The 20,560-nt window shown below is 42.4% G+C and overlaps 1 protein-coding gene across 1 annotated transcript; it reads right to left on the bottom strand.

Annotated features, from left to right (window-relative positions):
• Positions 1–1,305: 1,305 nt before the first annotated feature.
• adam28 (ADAM metallopeptidase domain 28) lies at positions 1,306–14,794 on the bottom strand. The gene is made up of 22 exons (XM_088301687.1): positions 14,652–14,794; positions 12,842–12,930; positions 12,623–12,699; positions 12,231–12,309; positions 11,706–11,782; positions 10,868–11,051; positions 10,586–10,648; positions 10,360–10,431; positions 9,926–10,095; positions 9,374–9,455; positions 8,857–8,990; positions 7,343–7,520; positions 6,380–6,469; positions 5,395–5,590; positions 5,183–5,288; positions 4,938–5,094; positions 4,750–4,830; positions 3,242–3,335; positions 3,030–3,135; positions 2,850–2,943; positions 2,662–2,757; positions 1,306–2,337 (listed from the first exon to the last, which is right to left on the bottom strand). The coding sequence occupies exons 1-22, from the start codon at positions 14,707–14,709 to the stop codon at positions 2,305–2,307; spliced, it is 2,316 nt and encodes a 771-aa protein (XP_088157813.1). The 5' UTR covers positions 14,710–14,794; the 3' UTR covers positions 1,306–2,304.
• Positions 14,795–20,560: the final 5,766 nt, after the last annotated feature.

Raw genomic sequence — 20,560 nt, 5'->3', positions numbered from 1 at the left:
TGAAGAATCTGTATCTCTCCACAGTCTCGTTTAACTTAGGGTTACAATGTTCGTCGAATTTTCTCATCATCTCCCTCACGGTAGTCCTTGCAGACACATCATCAATCAACAACGTGTTTAATAGTTCTCTACCTTCTTCGCCTATGAGGTAATGAAACAGCTTGCATTTCGTGGATTCCTCCGAGTCCGGCATTGTCAGGTCCACATACAATGTGAATTCCTCTTTCCACGTTTTCGACAAATTGTTTGAATCCAAAGCCAGAATCCGCGGTGGTCGCAGTCCTTCCATCGTAGCGACTGTCCGTAGTTAGCTTCCGTGCTAACGAGCTAGCGATCCTTTCAACACTCTCTTCACGTCGCCAGTTACGACTCACACGCTGCCACCATGTTTCACTCTGTTCTGTTTTCTCATACAGAGTGGACGATTAAAGCATTGACTTGCTTACTTCACTTTTATTAACTTCTTAACTTTTGCAGTACAGTAACGTACTGTACGTTACTTCAGTCTGTTGACATAGGGAAAACGCCACTTCCTCTTTCTTCCGTTCGTCACTGTAATCCGCCCCCTAAGCAACATAACATAACTAACAATAATATTGTTACACTGACTGTTGACTTGCCAGCCTCAATCATGAGTGTAACATGACTGTAAGTCTATACATTTGCTCGCGTCATCAATTAAGTATTCCTACACTAATGAGGTGATTAGAGAAATCATTTCGCACTTCCGTTGGGAGGGAGACACAAAGGTTGTTCACCAAACGGATCGGAACAAGTCACTTCTTCCCGAGGCGGCGAATTCTTCACTTTTTCTTTCGTTTTACGCACCCAATGGAAACAATCTTGTCTACATTTTGCTTGCTTGGTGCCCTTATATACACACACAATTGCACGTTGCCTTGCGGGCCAATCATCGCAAAGTGTGATGTAGAATCATTGATTAGTGTGCCATAAATGGAGCGCACGTTGCACGTGCACATAAGCGATGGGCTGTATCGGCAATGGGTTTAGATTGCCAGATCGGGGCCCATTGGTGAAGTCGGGGCCCTACACGGCTGCGTAATTGGCTTATAGCATATCAGATATATCCTGTTTGCAGCCAAACACATACGGTCGGTACCCTAAAAAACATGACACCAAAATTTGAAGTAATTATCTTTTTTATTTTTTGCACGCCAGCAGCTTTGTGTGAAACATCTGCTGAAGTCCTTTTGAATTTTAATTCCACTATACATGCTTTGTCGCGGGTCTCGCCTTACGGCGAGGAGGAGGTGGACCCAAAAGGCGAGGAGGCCGAGACGTGGGTAACGTGAAGGGAATTTATTAAATGAAACAAACAAGGACAAACAACGTGGCAGGGTGCTAGGTAACAAGGGCAACCAAAACGTGACTAACAGAAAAGGAGGACGAGGAACAGAAGCCGGGGCAAAACGCTGAGGGACGCAACGGGAACGAGGACGTGAACAAGAGCATGAACTTGACAGGAACAAACGTGGTCGTGGAAGTCCGTAAAGTGCGGCAATGACCCGACACTGCGTTGTCGGTCTGGGAGGCTTAAATAGTCAGAGTGATCAGGGGAGCAGATGGGAATCAGGTGCGTGATGATTGATGGGGTACAGGTGCGTGGCTGGTGAGGACGAGTGATGAGGGGGAACGCCCCCACTCAGCTGACAAAACAATAACAGAAAAGCACATGGCAGGAAGGAGGGAAGAAAATAGCAACAAAAACACAGACATGCCCGACACGGGTCATGACATGCTTGTGTTCCACCATTTTCACCATATTCTGGTGCAAGATAACAATTACACATTATTATTACATTTGAACCTGAGAGGGACTTGATCAACAACGCCAGTCAAAGGTTGGCATGATGAGTCTGTTTGTTGTTCTTGTTGCCGCATTTGACAGTGAAAAAAAATGATAAATTGAGCTATTCACAAACATTAGTTGTTGAATTGAAGACCATAACATTAACATTCAGCAGAAAACACAGTCATAAATACATAAAAAAATAATTAATAATAAAATACAATTACTCAATATTTTTGCCCAGTGCATTCGCTGGCAATTAAAGGGATCAGTTGTTTTGACAGTAAAAGATATAAAATGGCACACTTAAGAGCGCAATGTCTCTTTTTGTGTGGAGTGTCCAGATCTTGACTCATTACAGACCAATTAGCTCTTCTGTGCCTTTGACTGTAGTGCAATAGAGAACCTACATAACAAATAATTGTGTTCCAAGGAAAAGCTGGATCTCGTTCCGTCCTGTTTTACCCTTACAGGAAGTATTGCAGTGTCCGCCGTTAGACCTTAGGTGGAGGTACAGGCCTCAGTGCCTATTGAGCATAGAATGAAAATATCTTATTCCTCATCATGTATTGAAATAATAAAACATTTATTACTAGCACTATTATGATAATTACAACTGTTTAGATGATTATGATTATTAATCCTTTGGCATGTCAAACACTGTTAACAATTCTAGCAATGACTGTTTATATGGCAAGTAAGAAGAGAGCGAGAATCAACCAAGGTTACATTTTCAAGGGTGGACTGTTGTATTTTAGTTTGTCCACCTGGGAGAAAGCAGGCCATTATCTGGTTCATGGTAGATGAAAAACAGGCATCATGTCTAAATGAAAGAAAGTAAAGAGCACTACCTGACGGACCCCCATGTAGTTGTGGCTTGCGGGATTTGGTCTATTTGCTGCTGGTGGAGGAGGAGGTGGAGCTCCTTTGGGTTTTGGCCTCCCAGCCTAAAATCACACACACATCATTTTAGATGATTGATCATGAATTGTTGCACTTGACAGAAGGTCACTTCTTAAACAATACATTCTAATGTTACCTGCGGCACTTGTGGGGGTGGACGGGGAACTGGTGCTTTGTTAAGACGGAAAGCAGAGCTGTCAACTGCTGGCTCCTTCCTTACTTTATGTGCACTGTTGTACAAAAAAGACATCTCATCCTGTTGGCTTCTCAAAGCTCTCTTTACAGTGACATCTCCAAGATGTGGATGGTTATTTACATTGGTAACGTGGGGCTTTGTCTTTTTTTCCAGATGACGCCCACGATGGCGGCAATAATCCCCAGAACTACTAATGAAATTGTCACTGCGATGGCAGCAGTCGCTCCTGCAGGGACAGAAAAATTATCACTTGCATTTGCATCAATGCAAGCTTTGCATGGATTTTCTCAAGGATTCTAAGCAGCCAATGGTTTTCAAATAAATGCAGGTACCACTGGAAAGAGAGCTGAACTCATTGTCCTTGGAAGTGCATGAAGGAGGCAACCAACCGGGCTCACACTGACACTCACTCCTGTGATTACACACCTGAGAAGTTGAGAGAACAGGGGCATAAAAAACAAAATAACAATCAATGTTATCTACACTGCCAGAAATAGGAATACAGTAAAGGTCCAACACTAACGTACCAGATCGGGAATTATTGAAATTATATAGCAGTAAAAGGCCAAGACTTTGACATGTTAATCCAGATCAATTAACAGGAACAAACAATCAAGCATTTCAATGGCAGCACTCCCGGCAGGTAACACATGGCTTTTCACAGTAACACTTATGTCACTCCCTCTAGTTAAAACTTATGTGGTGTCAACACAGTAGCATTGTTAGAACACGATCAAACAAGTGAGACTACTTTGCGTGGATGGAAGCATGGAGGAGAGCATGGTTAAGTGTAACTATGATCACCTAACCGGGAACATAACTAAGCATCATTTTTTTTACTAATCAAATGTGCATGTAGCGCTTTTCGCAGATTTATTGATACAACCGTATACTGCACATTGTAGCATTTTCGCTGTGGAAACAGAAAATGCCCTGGAGAAATCATTGTAGTGTAATATCTGTCCGTTTTTTGGTGTGTGTGAGGGCGGCGTCAGTCAAATGGTGGGTGATTGCGAGGGGACGAGCGAGGTTGGGGAAGATTGGCTCGGGCAGTTAGTCTGAATGTGGAGCGTGTGGGTTGTGGCCATCGGCAGCTCCTGTTTAGATGTGTTTATTTCGTTGTTGAGCAGAACGGAGGCTCTTAGGAAATGAGAAAGAGGGGCAGGTTTGAAGTCTCTAAACACTGTTATGAGGGCGCCAGGTAGTGATGGGTAAATGAAGCTTCAAATCTGCTTCGTGAACCAGTTGTAGTATTTTTGCACTCCTGTAGATGGCACTCTCTGTTCAAAATTAGGCTGAAAGCACACTGACTTGCCATATTTAACCCTTTATTTAAACCAATAGTGCTATCAAGAGGACTCAAAAATACAACAACTGCAAATTTGAAGCTTCATTTTCCCATCACATGCGCCAGGATCCGAGATGTCTACTGGCACACTGAAATTTTAATCTCATTATCACATGAACTCACTGCATCTTAACTTCTGGTTTGCAGATGTCTTGGTTAGCCATATGTTTATTAAACAAAATGAAGCAAATGCTAGATTTTCAGATGGAGCCAAAGGTACCAATAGCAAACGGCACTTTTTGTAACTGCTCAAGCTGTTACTGTAAAAAGAAGGAAACTGTTAACGTTACAATTTTCTAAAAAGAAAGCATTTCAGATGTTGATGTTTCATTCTAATGCCCCCGTTTAGTCCAACTGCACACCTCTAGTAATAATGCAATAAACGAATGAAGCTTCACCGTTATAATGTGCCACTTGAGGTAATCATCACTACGATGCCACCCATGATAAAAACGAGTTTGACACAATCGCCCGAAATGTTCAAGTACTTACCGCATGGCCAGGGCATTTTGCTGAACAGTTTGTGATTCTGTAAGCAGTTGGAAGACTGACACATTCATTCTCACTGCACACCTAAAAAACAAACAAACAATACTGTCATGTTAGAAATAGAAGTTGTTAACTTTTATACCACTCGACACTGAAAATGGAGTAGAGAAAAAACTGATGCTGCCCGTTACCTTTCCATCCCCACATTTGGTGCCGGTGTCCACCTGGCCGAAGTCTTTTGTGTAATCTGAAAAAAAAGCCGCTTTGCAGTCACCAATCCTCACCATGCGACCATAGTTTGGGTTTTCGTTTCCATTGTGACAGAAGAGCTTCCCACAATACACATCTCTGCAATGAGCGCAATCATTTTAAAACGTATGCATGACACAAAAACGTTAACTTTATTTGAATCTTTAAACAACGGTGGACAACTCACTCTGGCTGGCAGGGGATGTATTGATCATTTGAGGGACGTTTGCAGAAGGCATAGTAAGTTCCTCTGGAGTTCTGGTTGAAGCAGTTGGGTCGGGCCTCAATAGCACCTGATGCCACATGAGGTTGTCATTTAATATCTGCAGCTCCAATTGCTTATGCAATTCTTATTGAATGAAGTCGGCATTTAACAACTCAAATAACTTTGACGCTTACTTGCTCCATATATTTTGATGCACTGATTGGATATTATTGGACACTGGCCATTATAACAATAACCAGAACCTTCACCGCATGGTAAGCCGTTGACATTGAATACATCCTCAGGACAGGTGGCACTCTCTCCGTCACAGTATTCTGCTAGATCACACTCATCCTGTGCACTCCGACACTCCCGGGATCGCGGAAGTATCTGCAGAGAAAAAAAGCAATCACTCTTTGAGTGGGCCGTACCACAATCCCTATCACACCAACAGTGTGTACTTACTTGCATTGTGCACGTTCATGGAGAAAAAGAATGAAGAAGAAGATGAATAATAAGAGACTAATAAGACCATTAGTAGTCCAAGTTAAGCAGTTTGGAATTGCAAATTAGCCAGCTAATGATGTATAAGTAAACCTCTGTCATTAGCATCCCTCCCGTGGCGATGTCATGGATGGACGCTATTTTTTTTTTTTTTTTTGTGTACAAGCTACAGTACATCCACATGTGACCAAGTGAAAACATCAAACCTCCATTGCAAATTTACCTCACAAGATGATTCTTTGAGATTTTGAATCAAGTCTATCCTCATCTACCCATTAGCTTTGAACATGTACATGTTTTTGCATGAGCTAACTTTTTGTATGATTTTAATTATCATTACCCTGTGAAATTTAAATGTCTGCAGTACTGCTTTGGGCATGATTCTCATAAAAGCTTACAATTTGGTTTAGAATCTAAAGACAGGAGGTAGCCACCCCCCTGTGCTGGTTCAGTTATCTCAAAGTCATTGTAGTATACGCTTCCACATTGAAGTCTATTATTATGTAAGGCGTATGCGTCAGTGCTTTAGAATCCGCACATTTTGCGTGGATGTCAGCTGACAGCGAAACACTTGACTGTTGAATGCTTAGAGTTTCATACTATTTCCAATTTTATCTGCACCACTTCATAAGCAGTAATTGACTACAACAATGTACAACTCCAAACAGCGCTCACCTTGCACTTGTCACAGCATTCCCCAGCAGCACACCGGGAACCCTCACTTAGGGTGCACGTGGTAGCATTACAGCATGGGTTGGTGCACTCCTACGAAAAGACGTTGCAATCATTATTGGACCGAAGGTACTGTCCAGACAAGATCAGCAGACACAATGGCAGAAATACTTTTGGAAGCAGTGGTAGGGGGAAAAGTACAATCGTGGCAGTCTTCTTTCTACAGCTGTGGCTGATAACAACCTGCATGGGATAACGAACAAATCCGAACACGTTCACAGCTTGCCATAAATTTCACTGGAATGCGCAGGCACAATCATTTTTTTTCAAGCGTCATGCACCAATATTACTTATGCAACAAGACAACTTTTAGAAAAAGTCCCAAATGGCAACAAATAGGTTTGTTACAAGATTTAGAAAACAATTTTACCACTATTCCATCCAACCATTAACACCTGAAAATGCATTTCAAATTGGAGAAATGCCACACCACCCAGCACGAAAGTAAATAAATGTATCAATGCTTGCTATCATGGTTACAAGTTACAATTAAATCACAGAGTTAATTCACTTAGCTACCTCTCAAAATGGTAACTGTAATAATAAACCTGCAATAGCCAATGACTCTTGTCCTTTGGAAATGCGTCTGTTCATGCCATGATGCCTGATGGTGCCTTCGGGCAAAAACCCCAACCAAATTCAGATTTCAATATACCAACACAGTTGCAAAGGTCCCCACAGAGTAGCTGTCCATGGATGTTGTTCGGATAACCTCAAATAAGATAGAATTCTACCATATAAAGGGTGGATTTACACCATGTCGTTCACGTGACTCGGGTGACACAATTTGGATATGAGTCATGGCAGTGAAGAGAAAATAGCAACACTGGCTATCGTCACAATCAGTCCTCTTCCAAATGTGGATAAAAATCCGATCAGAGCAGATATCAGATGCTCAGGATTTACCTTTTCAGTACCACAGTCGCACTCCTCTCCTTTCTCCACAAAACCGTTTCCACAGACGGAAGGCACCACCAGATTCTTGTAGTCTGGCTTGTCCAGCATACATCTTGGGCTACGGTCAGACAAGTACCTCTCATAGTCTCTGCTGCTGCAGCTACTGAAAGTGCGAGGGGTGTCCCAGCTGGTGGAGCAGAGGGCAGATATCGCATTAATCAGATGTCCATTTGTGTCAATGTGTTGCCTTCTTCCATCAAACAAGTCAAAATGCATTAAATACCAAAGTAATTAAAAGAAAATACACAAAAACCAGATTAATGTTTACTTGTTAAAATATATTTTTTAAAAGTTTGCATTTAAAGGAAATGATAGTTCTCAGATTGCTTCATGGTCCCACAATGAGTGGAAGATAAATGGATGGGTAATAAGTTGTGATGCGTTATTGTAAAATTGTAAATAAATAAATAATCGTGGGCGGCACGGTGGCCGACTGGTTAGCACGATGGCCTCACAGTGAGAGACAGCATCGGGCGTGGGTTCAATCCCGGCTCCGGCCATCCTGTGTGGAGTTTGCATGTTCTCCCCGTGCCTGCGTGGGTTTCCTCCGGGTACTCCGGTTTTCCTCCCACATTCCAAAAACGTGCATTGTAGGACAATTGGACACTCTAAATTGCCCCGAGGCAATGTTCGTCTCTGTGTGCCCTGCAATTGGCTGGCAACCAGTTCAGGGTGTCCCCCGCCTACTGCCCGAAGATAGCTGGGATAGGCTCCAGCACCCCCCGCGACCCTAGTGAGGAGAAGTGGTACAGAAGATGGATGGATGGATAAATAATCATTTGACCAATGATAATCTTGTTGATGGTCAATGTGTGTTTTTTTTATTACATCAATACTTTCTTTTCATGTATATTTTGTTGCTTTTTTTTTCCATATCGTGTTTACTGTATTGTCTCAGTGGGTAATTATTGATATAAATTGTTAAAGTTCAAAAAGGCAATTGACACAGCTAAAGATTTCTTTAAATCTAGGAAAGCTGTCCTTATCCCCCAGTAGACAATGTGCAGCTTCTCTCGTCACATGTTGCTGTGATTGCCGCTGATGAGCAAATATAATGCTTGGAACTTGGTAGACAAGCACGAGTATCCCTCAATAAATGTTAATATAGTGCGGAATTCCGGTTTTGGCACATTTATTACGAAATGGTGTTACGCATAATTATTAGCTCAATGGGAAAGTAGTATCTTCCATAACTCTTGGTCACTGATATGCACACTATACTGTATATTAGGTAAATATAAAACAATGTATATGACATGTAGGTGTTTTTGAGTCAGTACTCTTTATAGCAAGTGACAGGAAACGGAACATTACGTTTCATGCCTCATAGTCAACCGGTAACATGAAGATTTTGTCGTCACATGTTGCGACACTGACATATTTTGCCAACAGTCAATTGTTGAGCAAGCATTCACAAGTTTTGCACGCCTTGCGATTGCAGCCGCATTTCAGAGGTTTCTTACCTGAGGGCCGCAGCCATGATGCAGCTATCACCAGAGCAGATGCAAGCACTTGAGTCATCATGATTCATGCCAAGATTATGGCCCATCTCATGAGCCAATGTGGCCCCCACAGCAATGGCCCGATTATTGTGGTCCTGTGAGACATGTGTCAAATTCCTCAATCACAACATCAGGCGGGTTCCTCAATCTGCCTTCTTCTCCTTTATTCTAACCACTGTGACTTTATTTTTTGTTTCTGTATGTTTTAAGCTTGTGTTTTGCAATTCATGAGAAATAACCACTTCCTTATACACAATCTTGTACAAAAACTGCAAAGACTTTTGTTTGAATGGGTTGAATGCCAAATCATAATAAAAATGCAAATATACAGTATACTAAGAATTTACCCATTCCAAAAATGTATATTCAAACTTCCTTTAGAATCAGAATCAGTCAGTCAAAGTTCTGCAATCACCACTTAATGCAGCATGTCTGCCAACTTGTGCCAAGTATTTACATTGGAGAGGCAAAGGCTCACCTGGACTACCCCAACAGAATGGCCTGAGCAGAGAGTCCCAATATACGCCAGTCCCACCGTTGCTCCGTCAAAATCAATCCCACTGAAAGACAAATAGACACAACAGTTTTTGAATAGAAGATAGGTCTACCAAAGCAACTAGTCCCTGTCCTCTAACAATCCTTTAAAAATGGGATGCAAATGAATTCACTGGAATGTTCTGTGTTAGCTCAATAATGCCAGAATCACTGTCATTTGTCAGATGTTTGTGAAAAGTCAAATTGAGTGCAAGTTCGAGGAACAGAGGACATTTCTGTTTTGGTGTCAAATTAAATCTGGTTCAGAGTCATTATATATAGCAATACAGTCTAGCAGGAAGTCAAACATCTCTTTTGTGTAACACTGAATAGATGGGCAAGATGGGTCCAACATGCAAGTTTATTTGCACATGATTTGTCCTCATTCAGTCTCAGTGATTCCAAAAACTCATGAAATCGCTTGGTACAGTTGCACCCATTCTTTAAATATAAAAAAACCCAAAAAAAACCCAACAACAACAAAAAAAATTCCAACCTGATGAGATGCGCGTTGTCATGTTTTTTTCTCTTGACCAGCACAGAATTCCTCCATGTCATGAAAGCATTTAGATTAGCTCCAGCGGGAGGAGTGATGGAGATCAAGTCACCATTGGACCAGATTTCCAGCCCAACAAGAGCAATGAAGGTCCTCATGGGCTTGTAAACCTGCACACAGCACCAAAATGAGGTCACCAAAATCATAAAACACTTGAAAACTCTTTTTCATATAAAATAGATAAGATAATATCATATTTGATAGAATAAGATAAGACAAGATAAGATAAGACAAGATAAGATAACATTTTAATCCCACAATGAATGTATTTGCAATAATTTATATATCCGAGGACCTGTATTGCAAAACAAGGCAATAAACACAGAATGCCATCAGAACCTCTGTTGCCAGTGCAATGCACAGAATTTACTCACCATGTTGACAAAGTTGACGATTTCAAATATCCTCTGCCTCAGTGCTGTCTGATCCCGGTTCATCTTCACATACTGAACCATTATCCATAAGAGGAATGTTGCAAATCCAAACAAGATGAGAGAATGAGATTTACTCATAGCTACTTCAAGTATATCCCCCTCCAAAAATAAAATAAAATTAAAAAATACTTCTAAATATTCATGTTGACACTCTGCGTCGTCCTACCTCACGATTATCAGCAACAAGGTAGAGCTCAATGTACTTCTGTTGCTGGACGATTGATATTCCCTGAAATACAACAAAAAAAGTCAGAGAGTTGGTACTCGTGTAGTATGACAAAGACACAGAATTTGAATTTTATCTGCCTACAAAAACAGAATCTCTGTTGAGGCAAACAACTCTAAAATGCAGTGTCTGCCCTGGTTTCCAAGGAAGGGCAAGACAATGATTTCTATCTTGTGAAATCAACAGACTGCAGCTGTAGAGTCATGGAAGTGGTTTTCGAACCGCTGATCTGGAGCGACTGCGGCTTGTTGGGGGCTCGAAATCTGTGCTCCATGTAGTGTTGGTGACGCCGCACACCGCAGGTGTGGAGTCCTCCTCGTTGACCTTCATTACAGCATGATCCCCCTCATCATCACTAGTGAGGGGCTCGATCAAGTACCTCTGGGTTGACGTCCGGAAATATCCCCTAAAAATATACATATAAATTTAAAAAAAAAACAAACAAAAAAAAAAAAAAAGTTTTTCTCTATATAATTGTCAGTCAGATAAATTAGGCTAATTATTATTGGGCACAAGTCACAAGATAGTTTACATGTGTGATATAACATTGTTTTGACGTGAACAATGGTAGGCTTCCAACTTTATGGGAATCTACTTTTTGAAAAGCCCCTTTCTGTTCCAGCATGACTGACTGACAAAAGTATACAACAGCAGGGTTACATAATTTTGTTGAGGAAAAATTGAATAGGGTGAACAGAACCCTGACTTCAACCCCACGAAAGACCTTTGGGACAGGGATGGTATGCAAGGCGTGGATGAAAAAAAAAATAAACGGAGACACTCCTAAATCTTCTAAACAGTCTTTGTCGGAAGCAAGAAATCACATCTGCGGATTCGGTTCAACATCCATCAAGCATCTTAAAAAACATACATTTGATGCTCATGAGACAGACAAGCATCCAGACAACCAAAAAGTCCATCCAAATATATGGAGAAAAAAACTCAAAAATCATACATGCTGTAATCGTCGCAAGTATCATCACCATATTTCCGTTGATTTTCACGGCAACTCCGATGTTTAATGTTGGTCATTAAATGGAATGGTAATTGCAGGGCTTACCGAAGTCCATCACAGGTGCTGATGCTAACTGTTGAGTCACTTTCGTTCACAATCTTCCCATGATAGTAGCAGTGATCCTAGTAAAGATGGGACCATGTATTAGTCTATGGAACATATGTCAAACTCAAGGCCCGCGGGCCACATCTGGCCCGCCATAGCTTTTTATGGGGTCCGCAAAAGCAAATCATATCAGCTTCCATGAATTTTGTTAAATATTTACTGAAATTTACATTGGAAGCAGTTTTTTGTTCGCAAACTCCTTTTTACAGTAACTTGATCTATAGTCTGAAAAAAGGCTTATCCTTAACTTTATATTTCAAATCTAGTCGGCCATCAATTTTTTATGTATATGTAATTATATGATAACATGCACATCACCGCCCTCCATTTGGTGAAGCTGTACCTACATTGTGGCCCATGATCTGAATTAATTAGACACCCCTTTTTTATGATTTATGCTCTGCATGCATACAACGTTTGGTGACTATCTAATTGCAATATATTCATTAAATCCGAAAGACTTACAATGTCATTTGGAAAAGTGGTGACTTGTGTCCCGTCTTCTCGGTAAAAAGTCTCGGTGTAGTCTTGAGTGAGTAAGTCACTGAGAAAGAAAATAAAAGCACATGATTTTAATCACACATATATGACGATAAATGCTATTTGGTGCTAAATCATTGAAGTAGCTTAGAATTATGTGTTTAAAAAAACAATCTGTGCTGACCAAGAGCACAGCTTTACATATCTTTCATAGACCACACAAAGAACATAAAAAAGGATGTGGAATACCTCTCTCATGGTTTGAGAAAATCTTATAATCAGGAAGTATTAAATGCCGCAGACAGACACTTAAACTTTGCCTTTGGCATTAACATTCAGCTACAATTGCCACTTCCTTTGAAGAAATGAGCGCTTACTTGTTTTTCTGTAAGTGCATTTCAACGTCTCGTCCTTCTATCGTCATTGCATACTGAATAGTCTCTGGCCTGAGGTTCTGCAAGGGAAGAAAACAAGACTCAAAAAAATAAATAACTGAAATAACTGAAAAGTAATACAATCAAGTATACAATCAAAATCAAACGACACATTGAATGAGGGTGAAAAATTATCCCTTTATTTTTTTAGTGTTTGCTCACCCCATTGTCTCTTTTTCTGACAGAGTGAAGCCTGACAGGTTGCACGAGCTCATAGTCCTTTTGCTGGTCAAAGACAGGAGCATGGCTGTCTGTTGAAGAACAACACTTATGTTTGCTTTATGATGACAATAATAGGGAAATAAGAATTGGCCACCTTAATTTTAGAATTTGCAATACAATTCAATATTCTACAGTAGGGGTCTCAAACTCGCGGCATGCGGGCCATTTGCGGCCCGCGGGATGATAGTTTGAGGCCCCTGCCTTATTATGAAAGTTTAATGTTCGTGCGGCCCGCGAATTTGATATGACTGGCACTTTACAGTCTGTAGTTATAAAGCTTTAATTACAGTGTAATTACAGTGTAATTAAAGCTTTATAACTACAGAAGTAGGCCTACTCATCCCAGAACTATGGTTTATGCTTAGGATCTCTGCTATTTGACAAGATTTTGATTTGATTGACAGGAGACCCATGCGCGAACAGGACGTGCAGTCTGACGGAGCTTTGCATCAGCACTAGCACAGATGGGACTAATTATAAAATGTAGGATTACCTGGTCACAGTGGATAAAATTGAACCGCGGATTATTGTTGGGCACATCTTCAGCTTTAAAACGAGGGTAGGATTGTAATTTTTTTTCGATGTTTTAGTAGGGGTTTGATTGATGAATGTTCCACTCATGTTCAGGACAATTCATGTTCCGAAGAAGATTAAAGAACTGTTAATACAGACATTTGACTCATTATTATTATTATTATTATTATTTATTACTGATTAATTTTCTTATTAATTCCTTATTTATTTTCTTATTAATTCCTTATTTCATTTTTAAATCTTATTTTGTGTTAAAAAATACAAATAAAGACATTTGAGAAGATTAGATTTTTTAAATTTTTTTCTTGCGGAAAACCTGATGCGGCCCAGCCTCACCCAGAGTCTGCCTCTAGTGGCCCCCAGGTAAATTTAGTTTGAGACCCCTGTTCTACAGTATATCATCAAGTAAAAAAATGTTTTATCGGGTGCTCAAATTATGGTATCATATCTTCATCGGTTATCATCACATGCAAATAAGCCACTGCTCATCCAGTCATCCTGCTCCCCACTACTCCGGGGGTTCATTTAGCAATTACAGACTGTCAGACACTGTTTAAATAAATCAAGGTGGTTATTTCCTTATTGTTATTATTGTATGTGCCCCCCCAAGCCCCCCCATGTTAATAATGTTTTCATGGCACAAAAAAAAATATCCACATTTAAAAATGTGAGCAAATATGGATTAAGAAACTTGACTGAAGGGGCAAATCATAAAAACAGGCTGGGCCACAAATATTCAGATATATATATGTACTGAAATCCCACTCAAAAAGAGGGGGAAAATAATATATATATATATATATATATATATATATATATATATATATATATATATTTATATAGTAGTGGACATCCATTTTTCACATCACTCTAAATGTTTGTTTAACTCTGAACTGTAATGTTGATCTGGAAAATTCAATAAATGAATAACATTTTTTATTGCTCTTATTATTATTATTATTATTATTATTATAACATGGCCTTATTTTTGGTCAGCTATCGCATGACAACACTTAAGTAGGACATCATGAGCTGCCATCTTTTATGCAATGTGCAGATACATGCACAATTTCATGAAGCTTAGTGGTTTCAAGAAAATACTTTTAGGAACTGAATAAAAGTTTACAGAAAGGTCAGAGAAGCAGAGGAACATTCTCGGCTTTAGTTATTAATTAGCCTGTGCTCGATAGGGGTAAGAGTATATGCAGTGACTTACTTGAAAGCTTGAGTGAGGCATTTAGGATGAGGACCCAGAACAGAAGTTTCAGTGTCATTGTAGCACTAAGTGGTAACCGAGCAGACAGTTGCACCGATCAAGTTTTATTCTCTCCGCCTTCATATTGTGTTCTGCTCCCGTGAGGCCACACCTTCACCCGCTGTCCGGGACCTGTCACAGCTTACTTCCTCGTTGACATCAAATACGCCCACTGCTCACAACTGGTCTGAGCACGCCTCTGCGTTGCTTCAGGAATGCAGGAAGAACATTGATCTTAGACAGTGGTCTTAAACCTGCGGCCCATGGGCCATTTGCAGCCCGAAGGATGATATTTTGCGGCCCATTACTTGAAATCAAATTTTAAGATTGGTGTGGCTTATATATATATATTTTTTTTACACTTGTTGCCCTGGGCATTTTGTGTGTGTGTTTCTGTGTGAGTTGAATTATGGACAGCTTTCAGCTAAACATAATTCTTAAGTGACACCAAGTGTAAAAAAAGATATTGTGTCAACCAGTCTTTTTCAAACACCTGCTGTGAAGAAATATGTTGGTGGCGAGAACAGCCAATTTCAAGAGAAATAGGCAACTGATTTTTTTTTTTTATAGCACTTGACCAGGCCCTGTCTTAAATGCTCAGTTGCAGTGGTCAAGAAGCAAGATGCCGAGGAGTATGTAAAGTCCCAGAGTGAAGAGAGAGAGGCCCAGTTTTTCTCTGTTGCTTTGGTACATTTGTCAGATCAGAATTTAATCGACACATCATTTCGGCATTTGTGCACATTAAAAAAAAAGGTTTTAATTTCTTTGAACAAGCTGCAAATGTTGCTACATCCATGCAAATTCTGAACAGTTTCCTACATCATCAATTGCTAATATCATGTTGATCAAAACTGATTAAGAAAGGTTTCTGTTGAATTGTCTCACATTGCACATTTTGACATCAGTTCATCGCAGAAGGAACTACATGGAAAATACATGAACAACTTGACATAATAAGTCAAGTGTATTCCTGGACATTCCCATTTGACGTCTTTCCCTGGCGCATATTGACTTTTTGCAATGGAGGGAAATGTGTGAAGCATCAGTTCAACCAATTGTCAACCGATTGTCTAAAATAGCTCACTGCAAATGAAGAAAAGTGTTGTAATGTGGATGAGAATTTGTAGCCCAAAAGCAAGGAATTTCAGTTGTCGGAAGCCTGCTCTGTGATTCCTAGAAGGTTGCATATACAATTTTCTCTCAGGTGGTTGTCCCATGTTCACGTGTCTACTTTTTGGGGGATTGTGGTATTGTTGTTTACTTATTTTTTTTCTAATAAAAATCCTCGATTGTTATTGCTGAGGTAGACTATGAGCTGCTTCTCTTTTTTTGGAACAAAACCCATAAACCAGCAGAATGCCTAATTCTGCATTGAGGTTGACTAACTCAGCGTTAGTCACAGTGCTTGCGCAATAGAGTAATTTCCACTTATAGCATCTGCACGCCATTGAGTTCACAAGTTTCACTAAATAAAGTCATTACAGGGGAGGTCAGTTAACTCGTCATTAAGGCCAATGTGTCTATCGCTCTACAGCATTCATCCATCCATTATCCAAACCGCTTATGCTCAAACCGCGGGCATGCCAGAGCCTATCCCAGCCGTCTTCGGCAGTCCTAAATAAATCAGAACATTGGCCAGGTGTTAGTAGAGCATGTTGCTGCGACCGGGTACTGCTTTTATCTTCATCCTGTTGGTTCACGATGATGATTCTACTTACTGTCAGATTTTTCCGTATGACTGCCAGACAGACACAGGAATTTGACAGTGCCGTATATTTGCACTCTAAACATTTGTATCGGCCACTGCCCAAAGACGACAAGACTGCAAATATGAACACTTCAAAGGTCCGTAGAAAGAGACATCGCTGAACACTCCAGTTTTATGATATCTAAGGGTGGTTTTATCGGTTGTTTTTCAGCTTCATGCATATTTACACAATCGTAAAACACAGAGATTTATTGACATCTATTCATTCCCTGATGTTAAGGATATGACCTAAACAATGACGCTGCTGTCATGGAGAGGCCACAATGTGCTCAAATAAAAAGTCACAATCGGACAGATCTGATGCTGCTGTTTTGGCTTCTACTCACTCAAAATGGACTTAGGGCCATCTGGAAATAAAAATGATGGACACATGCTCTGCTGATGCCACAGCTATATTAGTTGGCTTCACGAAGAGAAATTCACATCTAACTTTCGTTCCTTTTACATTGGGGGAGTTTTGCATTGTATCGTGAGTCAGGAGTTAAAGACAAGATCCTATGCCATGAAAATCAATGTTTTCTCTCTGTCTAAAGCATAAGATGAGTCAAAATGAGTCTGTGACATGGTCTAAGTTGGACATCTATGCGGTTTGGCGTACATATATGCTAATTCTCAAGTAACCACCCACTCAAATTTGTACGACACTGTCGCGTCAGCCTATCCGAGTTGAGAACATACATATTGACCTGGAGTAGGAAAATAAAAAGATTGTTACTCTTTAGAGCATTTTTATTTTTATTTTTTTTTTTTTAGTTTTTCAATGTTGCTTTCACGATACACAATTTTACATTTCAAGTACCGTATACTGCCTTGTAACGGAAGGACAATTCAGTCCGTCAATGGCCGCAAAGAAGGAGGAGGAGGAAGTGATAAACCTTCATTCTGCAAATCAGCGTACAGGATCCTGTCACATGACTCGGTGATCGCTGCCTCGCAAAGTTTTCAAACTTGGAGAAGTGTCCCCTCTCAGCGGGTAACTTAATAGCAAAGCGCAAGTCCACGTCACTCATCTGAAAATGATTTGGACTGACAAGACTGTCGTCAGTCGTAACAACATTGTTTGATGTGCCAAAACGGTCATGGTGGAGACAATCGTCTTCCACCATGAACCTTGTGGATTACAAAGAAAGCTTTGTGGCGAAGTAAACACGCACACTCAGAAAACCCTTGCAGAGTTGAGCAAACATACACACCCACATACACACAGTACTTAAAACGAGCAAGTTAAACAACATGACAGCGAGGATGTTCGGTATTTGCTGAACAATTCAGTTGACAGTCTTGAAGTCTGCATCATAACTACTGTACATTTGTAACTATATTACAGGTAGTATGTGTAGGATGATTACAGAAACTGTCCTGTCACAAGATCGCTGAATTTGTTCTCACTCTAATCGTATTTGTAATAACAGCGCAAGATGCTGTATTTCTCCTACCGTCTGTGTTAAGGTCGGCCACAAATTTATACAGTGATCCCTCGTTTATCGTGGGACTTACGTTCCAAAAATAACTCGCGATAAGTGAAATCCGTGAAGTAGTCAGGTTTATTTATTTATTTGCCCGAAGATAGCTGGGATAGGCTCCAGCACCCCCCCGCGATCCAAGTGAGGAGAAGCGGTACAGAAAATGGATGGATGGATGGATACAATGCATATGATATGATGCATTGTTGTGGTTTGTTTGTGCATGTAGGTGGGAAGTTGTGATCCTGTAGTGTCATCTTGTGGCAGCGTTGCATCCGTTTTAAGCGTTTTCTTCTCTCTTTTTTTTGTTATTCAACTTCCGGGTTGCTTCACTTTGAAACGTTTGCTCATATGTTGACAGAGTGTCATGATCCGTCTGTTCTCGTTTCAGTAAGTGGGCGTTCCCTCCGCGCGCGCACCATGAACTCTGTTGACCGCAAAAGGATTTTTACGGCTGTGGCCAGTCAAGGACACTTGGTAGGACAGCAGGGATCCGAGCTCGCCTCCCTGCGCAAAGCGGTTGGGCACTTGGCTCAGCGCCTTGATGGTTACGATGCCCGTTTAAGTCCCTTGTTCGTTCCCGGTGCGGGACCGGCCGCTTCCGCGCCCGGCACACCGTACCCGGGGTTCACAGCCCGAGAACCCAGCCTGCCCCACCCCGCCCGTTACGGCGGGGAGCCCGGCCTTTGCGGCCCCTTCGTACATCACTGCAGGCTGATCTTTGATCAGCAGCCCCTCACGTATTCCCACAATAGCTCTAAAGTGGCCTTCATGATGAGCCTCCTGACTGGCCAAGCCAGTGCGTGGGCTATGGCCGTGAGCATCGCCCGTCCGGAAATTCGGTCCTCGTTCCCCGTGTTTCTTTCAGAGTTTCAGCGAGTTTTCCACCACCCGGTCAGGGGAAAAGAGGCGGGGGCCGAGCTTTTGGACTATCGGTAGCGGATTACTCCATCGCCTTCCGCATTAAAGCAGCGGAGAGCGGCTTCGAGGATTGCGCCCTGTGAACAGTCTTCAGGGGAGGCCTGAGCTCAGCATTGAAGGATGAGCTGGCCGTGCGAGAGGACACCCAGTCCTTGGAGGAGCTCATCACCTTGGCGATCCGGCTGGACAACCGTCTTCGGGAGCGTCACCGAGAGCGGGTCGCCGAGCAGCGCCGGAACGAGCCAGTCGCCTTCCGGGTTCCGGAGCCCCTTCTCGTCGACGAGCCGATGCAGCTGGGAGCGGGTCGTTTGGATTCCCTCGAGCGAGAGCGACGACGCCAGTCGGGAGCCTGCTTCTACTGCGGTCTCCAGGGTCATCGCGTGGGTTCCTGCCCGAGGAGAACCGCCCGCCGTCGGTCGCCGCCTGGTCGCGTCGACCGCTGTGAGGCCTTGGCCGATTCACTTCCGATCATCCCTTCTGGACAGAAGCAGCCGGACCTCGCGGCTCCAGAACATTGGGATGGCAAACCCAGGAACGCGTTGAGACTGGAGGTAGAGGGGGAGATCGCGGGTCAGGCCGCCTCCATCGAGATTCGCGTGTTGATTAACTCAGGGGCGGACGATTGCTTCATCGACGCGGGGTTAGTGGCCAAGCTTGGTTGCGCGGTAACGGAACTGAACAAAGCCGAGCCGCTTTATGACCTCGATGGTCGGCTGTTGGCAGACATACGACGGTTGACCGAGCCCTTAACCTTAAAGATTTCAGGGAATCACATCGAGCAGCGTTCCTTCTTTGTCATGCCATCAAGGGCGGCCCCGGTCGTTCTCGGAATCCCCTGGCTGAGAGCGCACAACCCGGTCATAGATTGGGAGCGGCTATCGATCCAAAATTGGGGTACCTTTTGTTACGCTCAGTGTTTGCGGTCCGCCGAGGAGGGGTTAAGGGCTAGGCCCACCCCCGTTAAAGAAATAAGCCGCGAAAGCGTGCCACCAGCCTATCACGACCTCAGAGCGGTTTTTTGTAAGGAGCGCGCCAAGTCGCTGCCGCCTCACCGTCCTTACGACTGCGCGATCGACCTGCTTCCGGACGCGGTGCTCCCCTCGGTTCGGTTGTACAAGGTTTCCCAGTCCGAACAGGCCGCCATGAAAGAGTATATTACGGAGTGCTTAGCCGCGGGATTGATCAGACCGTCCACGTCCCCTGTAGGCGCGGGACTGTTCTTCGTAGAGAAGAAAGACAAGACGCTCCGGCCGTGCGTAGACTACAAAGAACTGAACGCGATTACGGTCAAGAACCGCTACCCGCTGCCGTTGCTAGATTCCGCGTTCGCTCCCTTACAATCGGCCACCATCTTTTCCAAGCTGGACCTTCGCAGCGCTTATCACCTGGTTCGCATAAGGGAGGGGGACGAGTGGAAGACCGCTTTCAAGACACCACTAGGCCATTTCGAATATCTAGTCATGCCCTTTGGCCTATCTAATGCGCCCGCGGTATTTCAGGCCCTGATAAACGACGTGTTGAGGGACATGCTTAATGTTTGCTGCTTTGTCTACCTGGACGACATCCTCATTTTTTCTCGCTCCGTTCAAGAACACGAGCAACACGTTCGAGCCGTACTACAGCGTCTCCTAGAAAATAGGCTCTTTGTAAAGGCCGAGAAGTGCGACTTCCATAAGACCTCCGTCCAGTTTCTCGGGTTTCTGCTGGAGAATGGTCAA

Source organism: Idiotropiscis lumnitzeri, chromosome 1 (assembly GCF_059441095.1).
Source record: "Idiotropiscis lumnitzeri isolate Australia: NSW breed Sydney's pygmy pipehorse chromosome 1, RoL_Ilum_1.0, whole genome shotgun sequence".
In the NCBI taxonomy this organism is placed as follows: domain Eukaryota; kingdom Metazoa; phylum Chordata; class Actinopteri; order Syngnathiformes; family Syngnathidae; genus Idiotropiscis; species Idiotropiscis lumnitzeri.
This window is presented reverse-complemented; position numbering and strand designations above follow the sequence as displayed.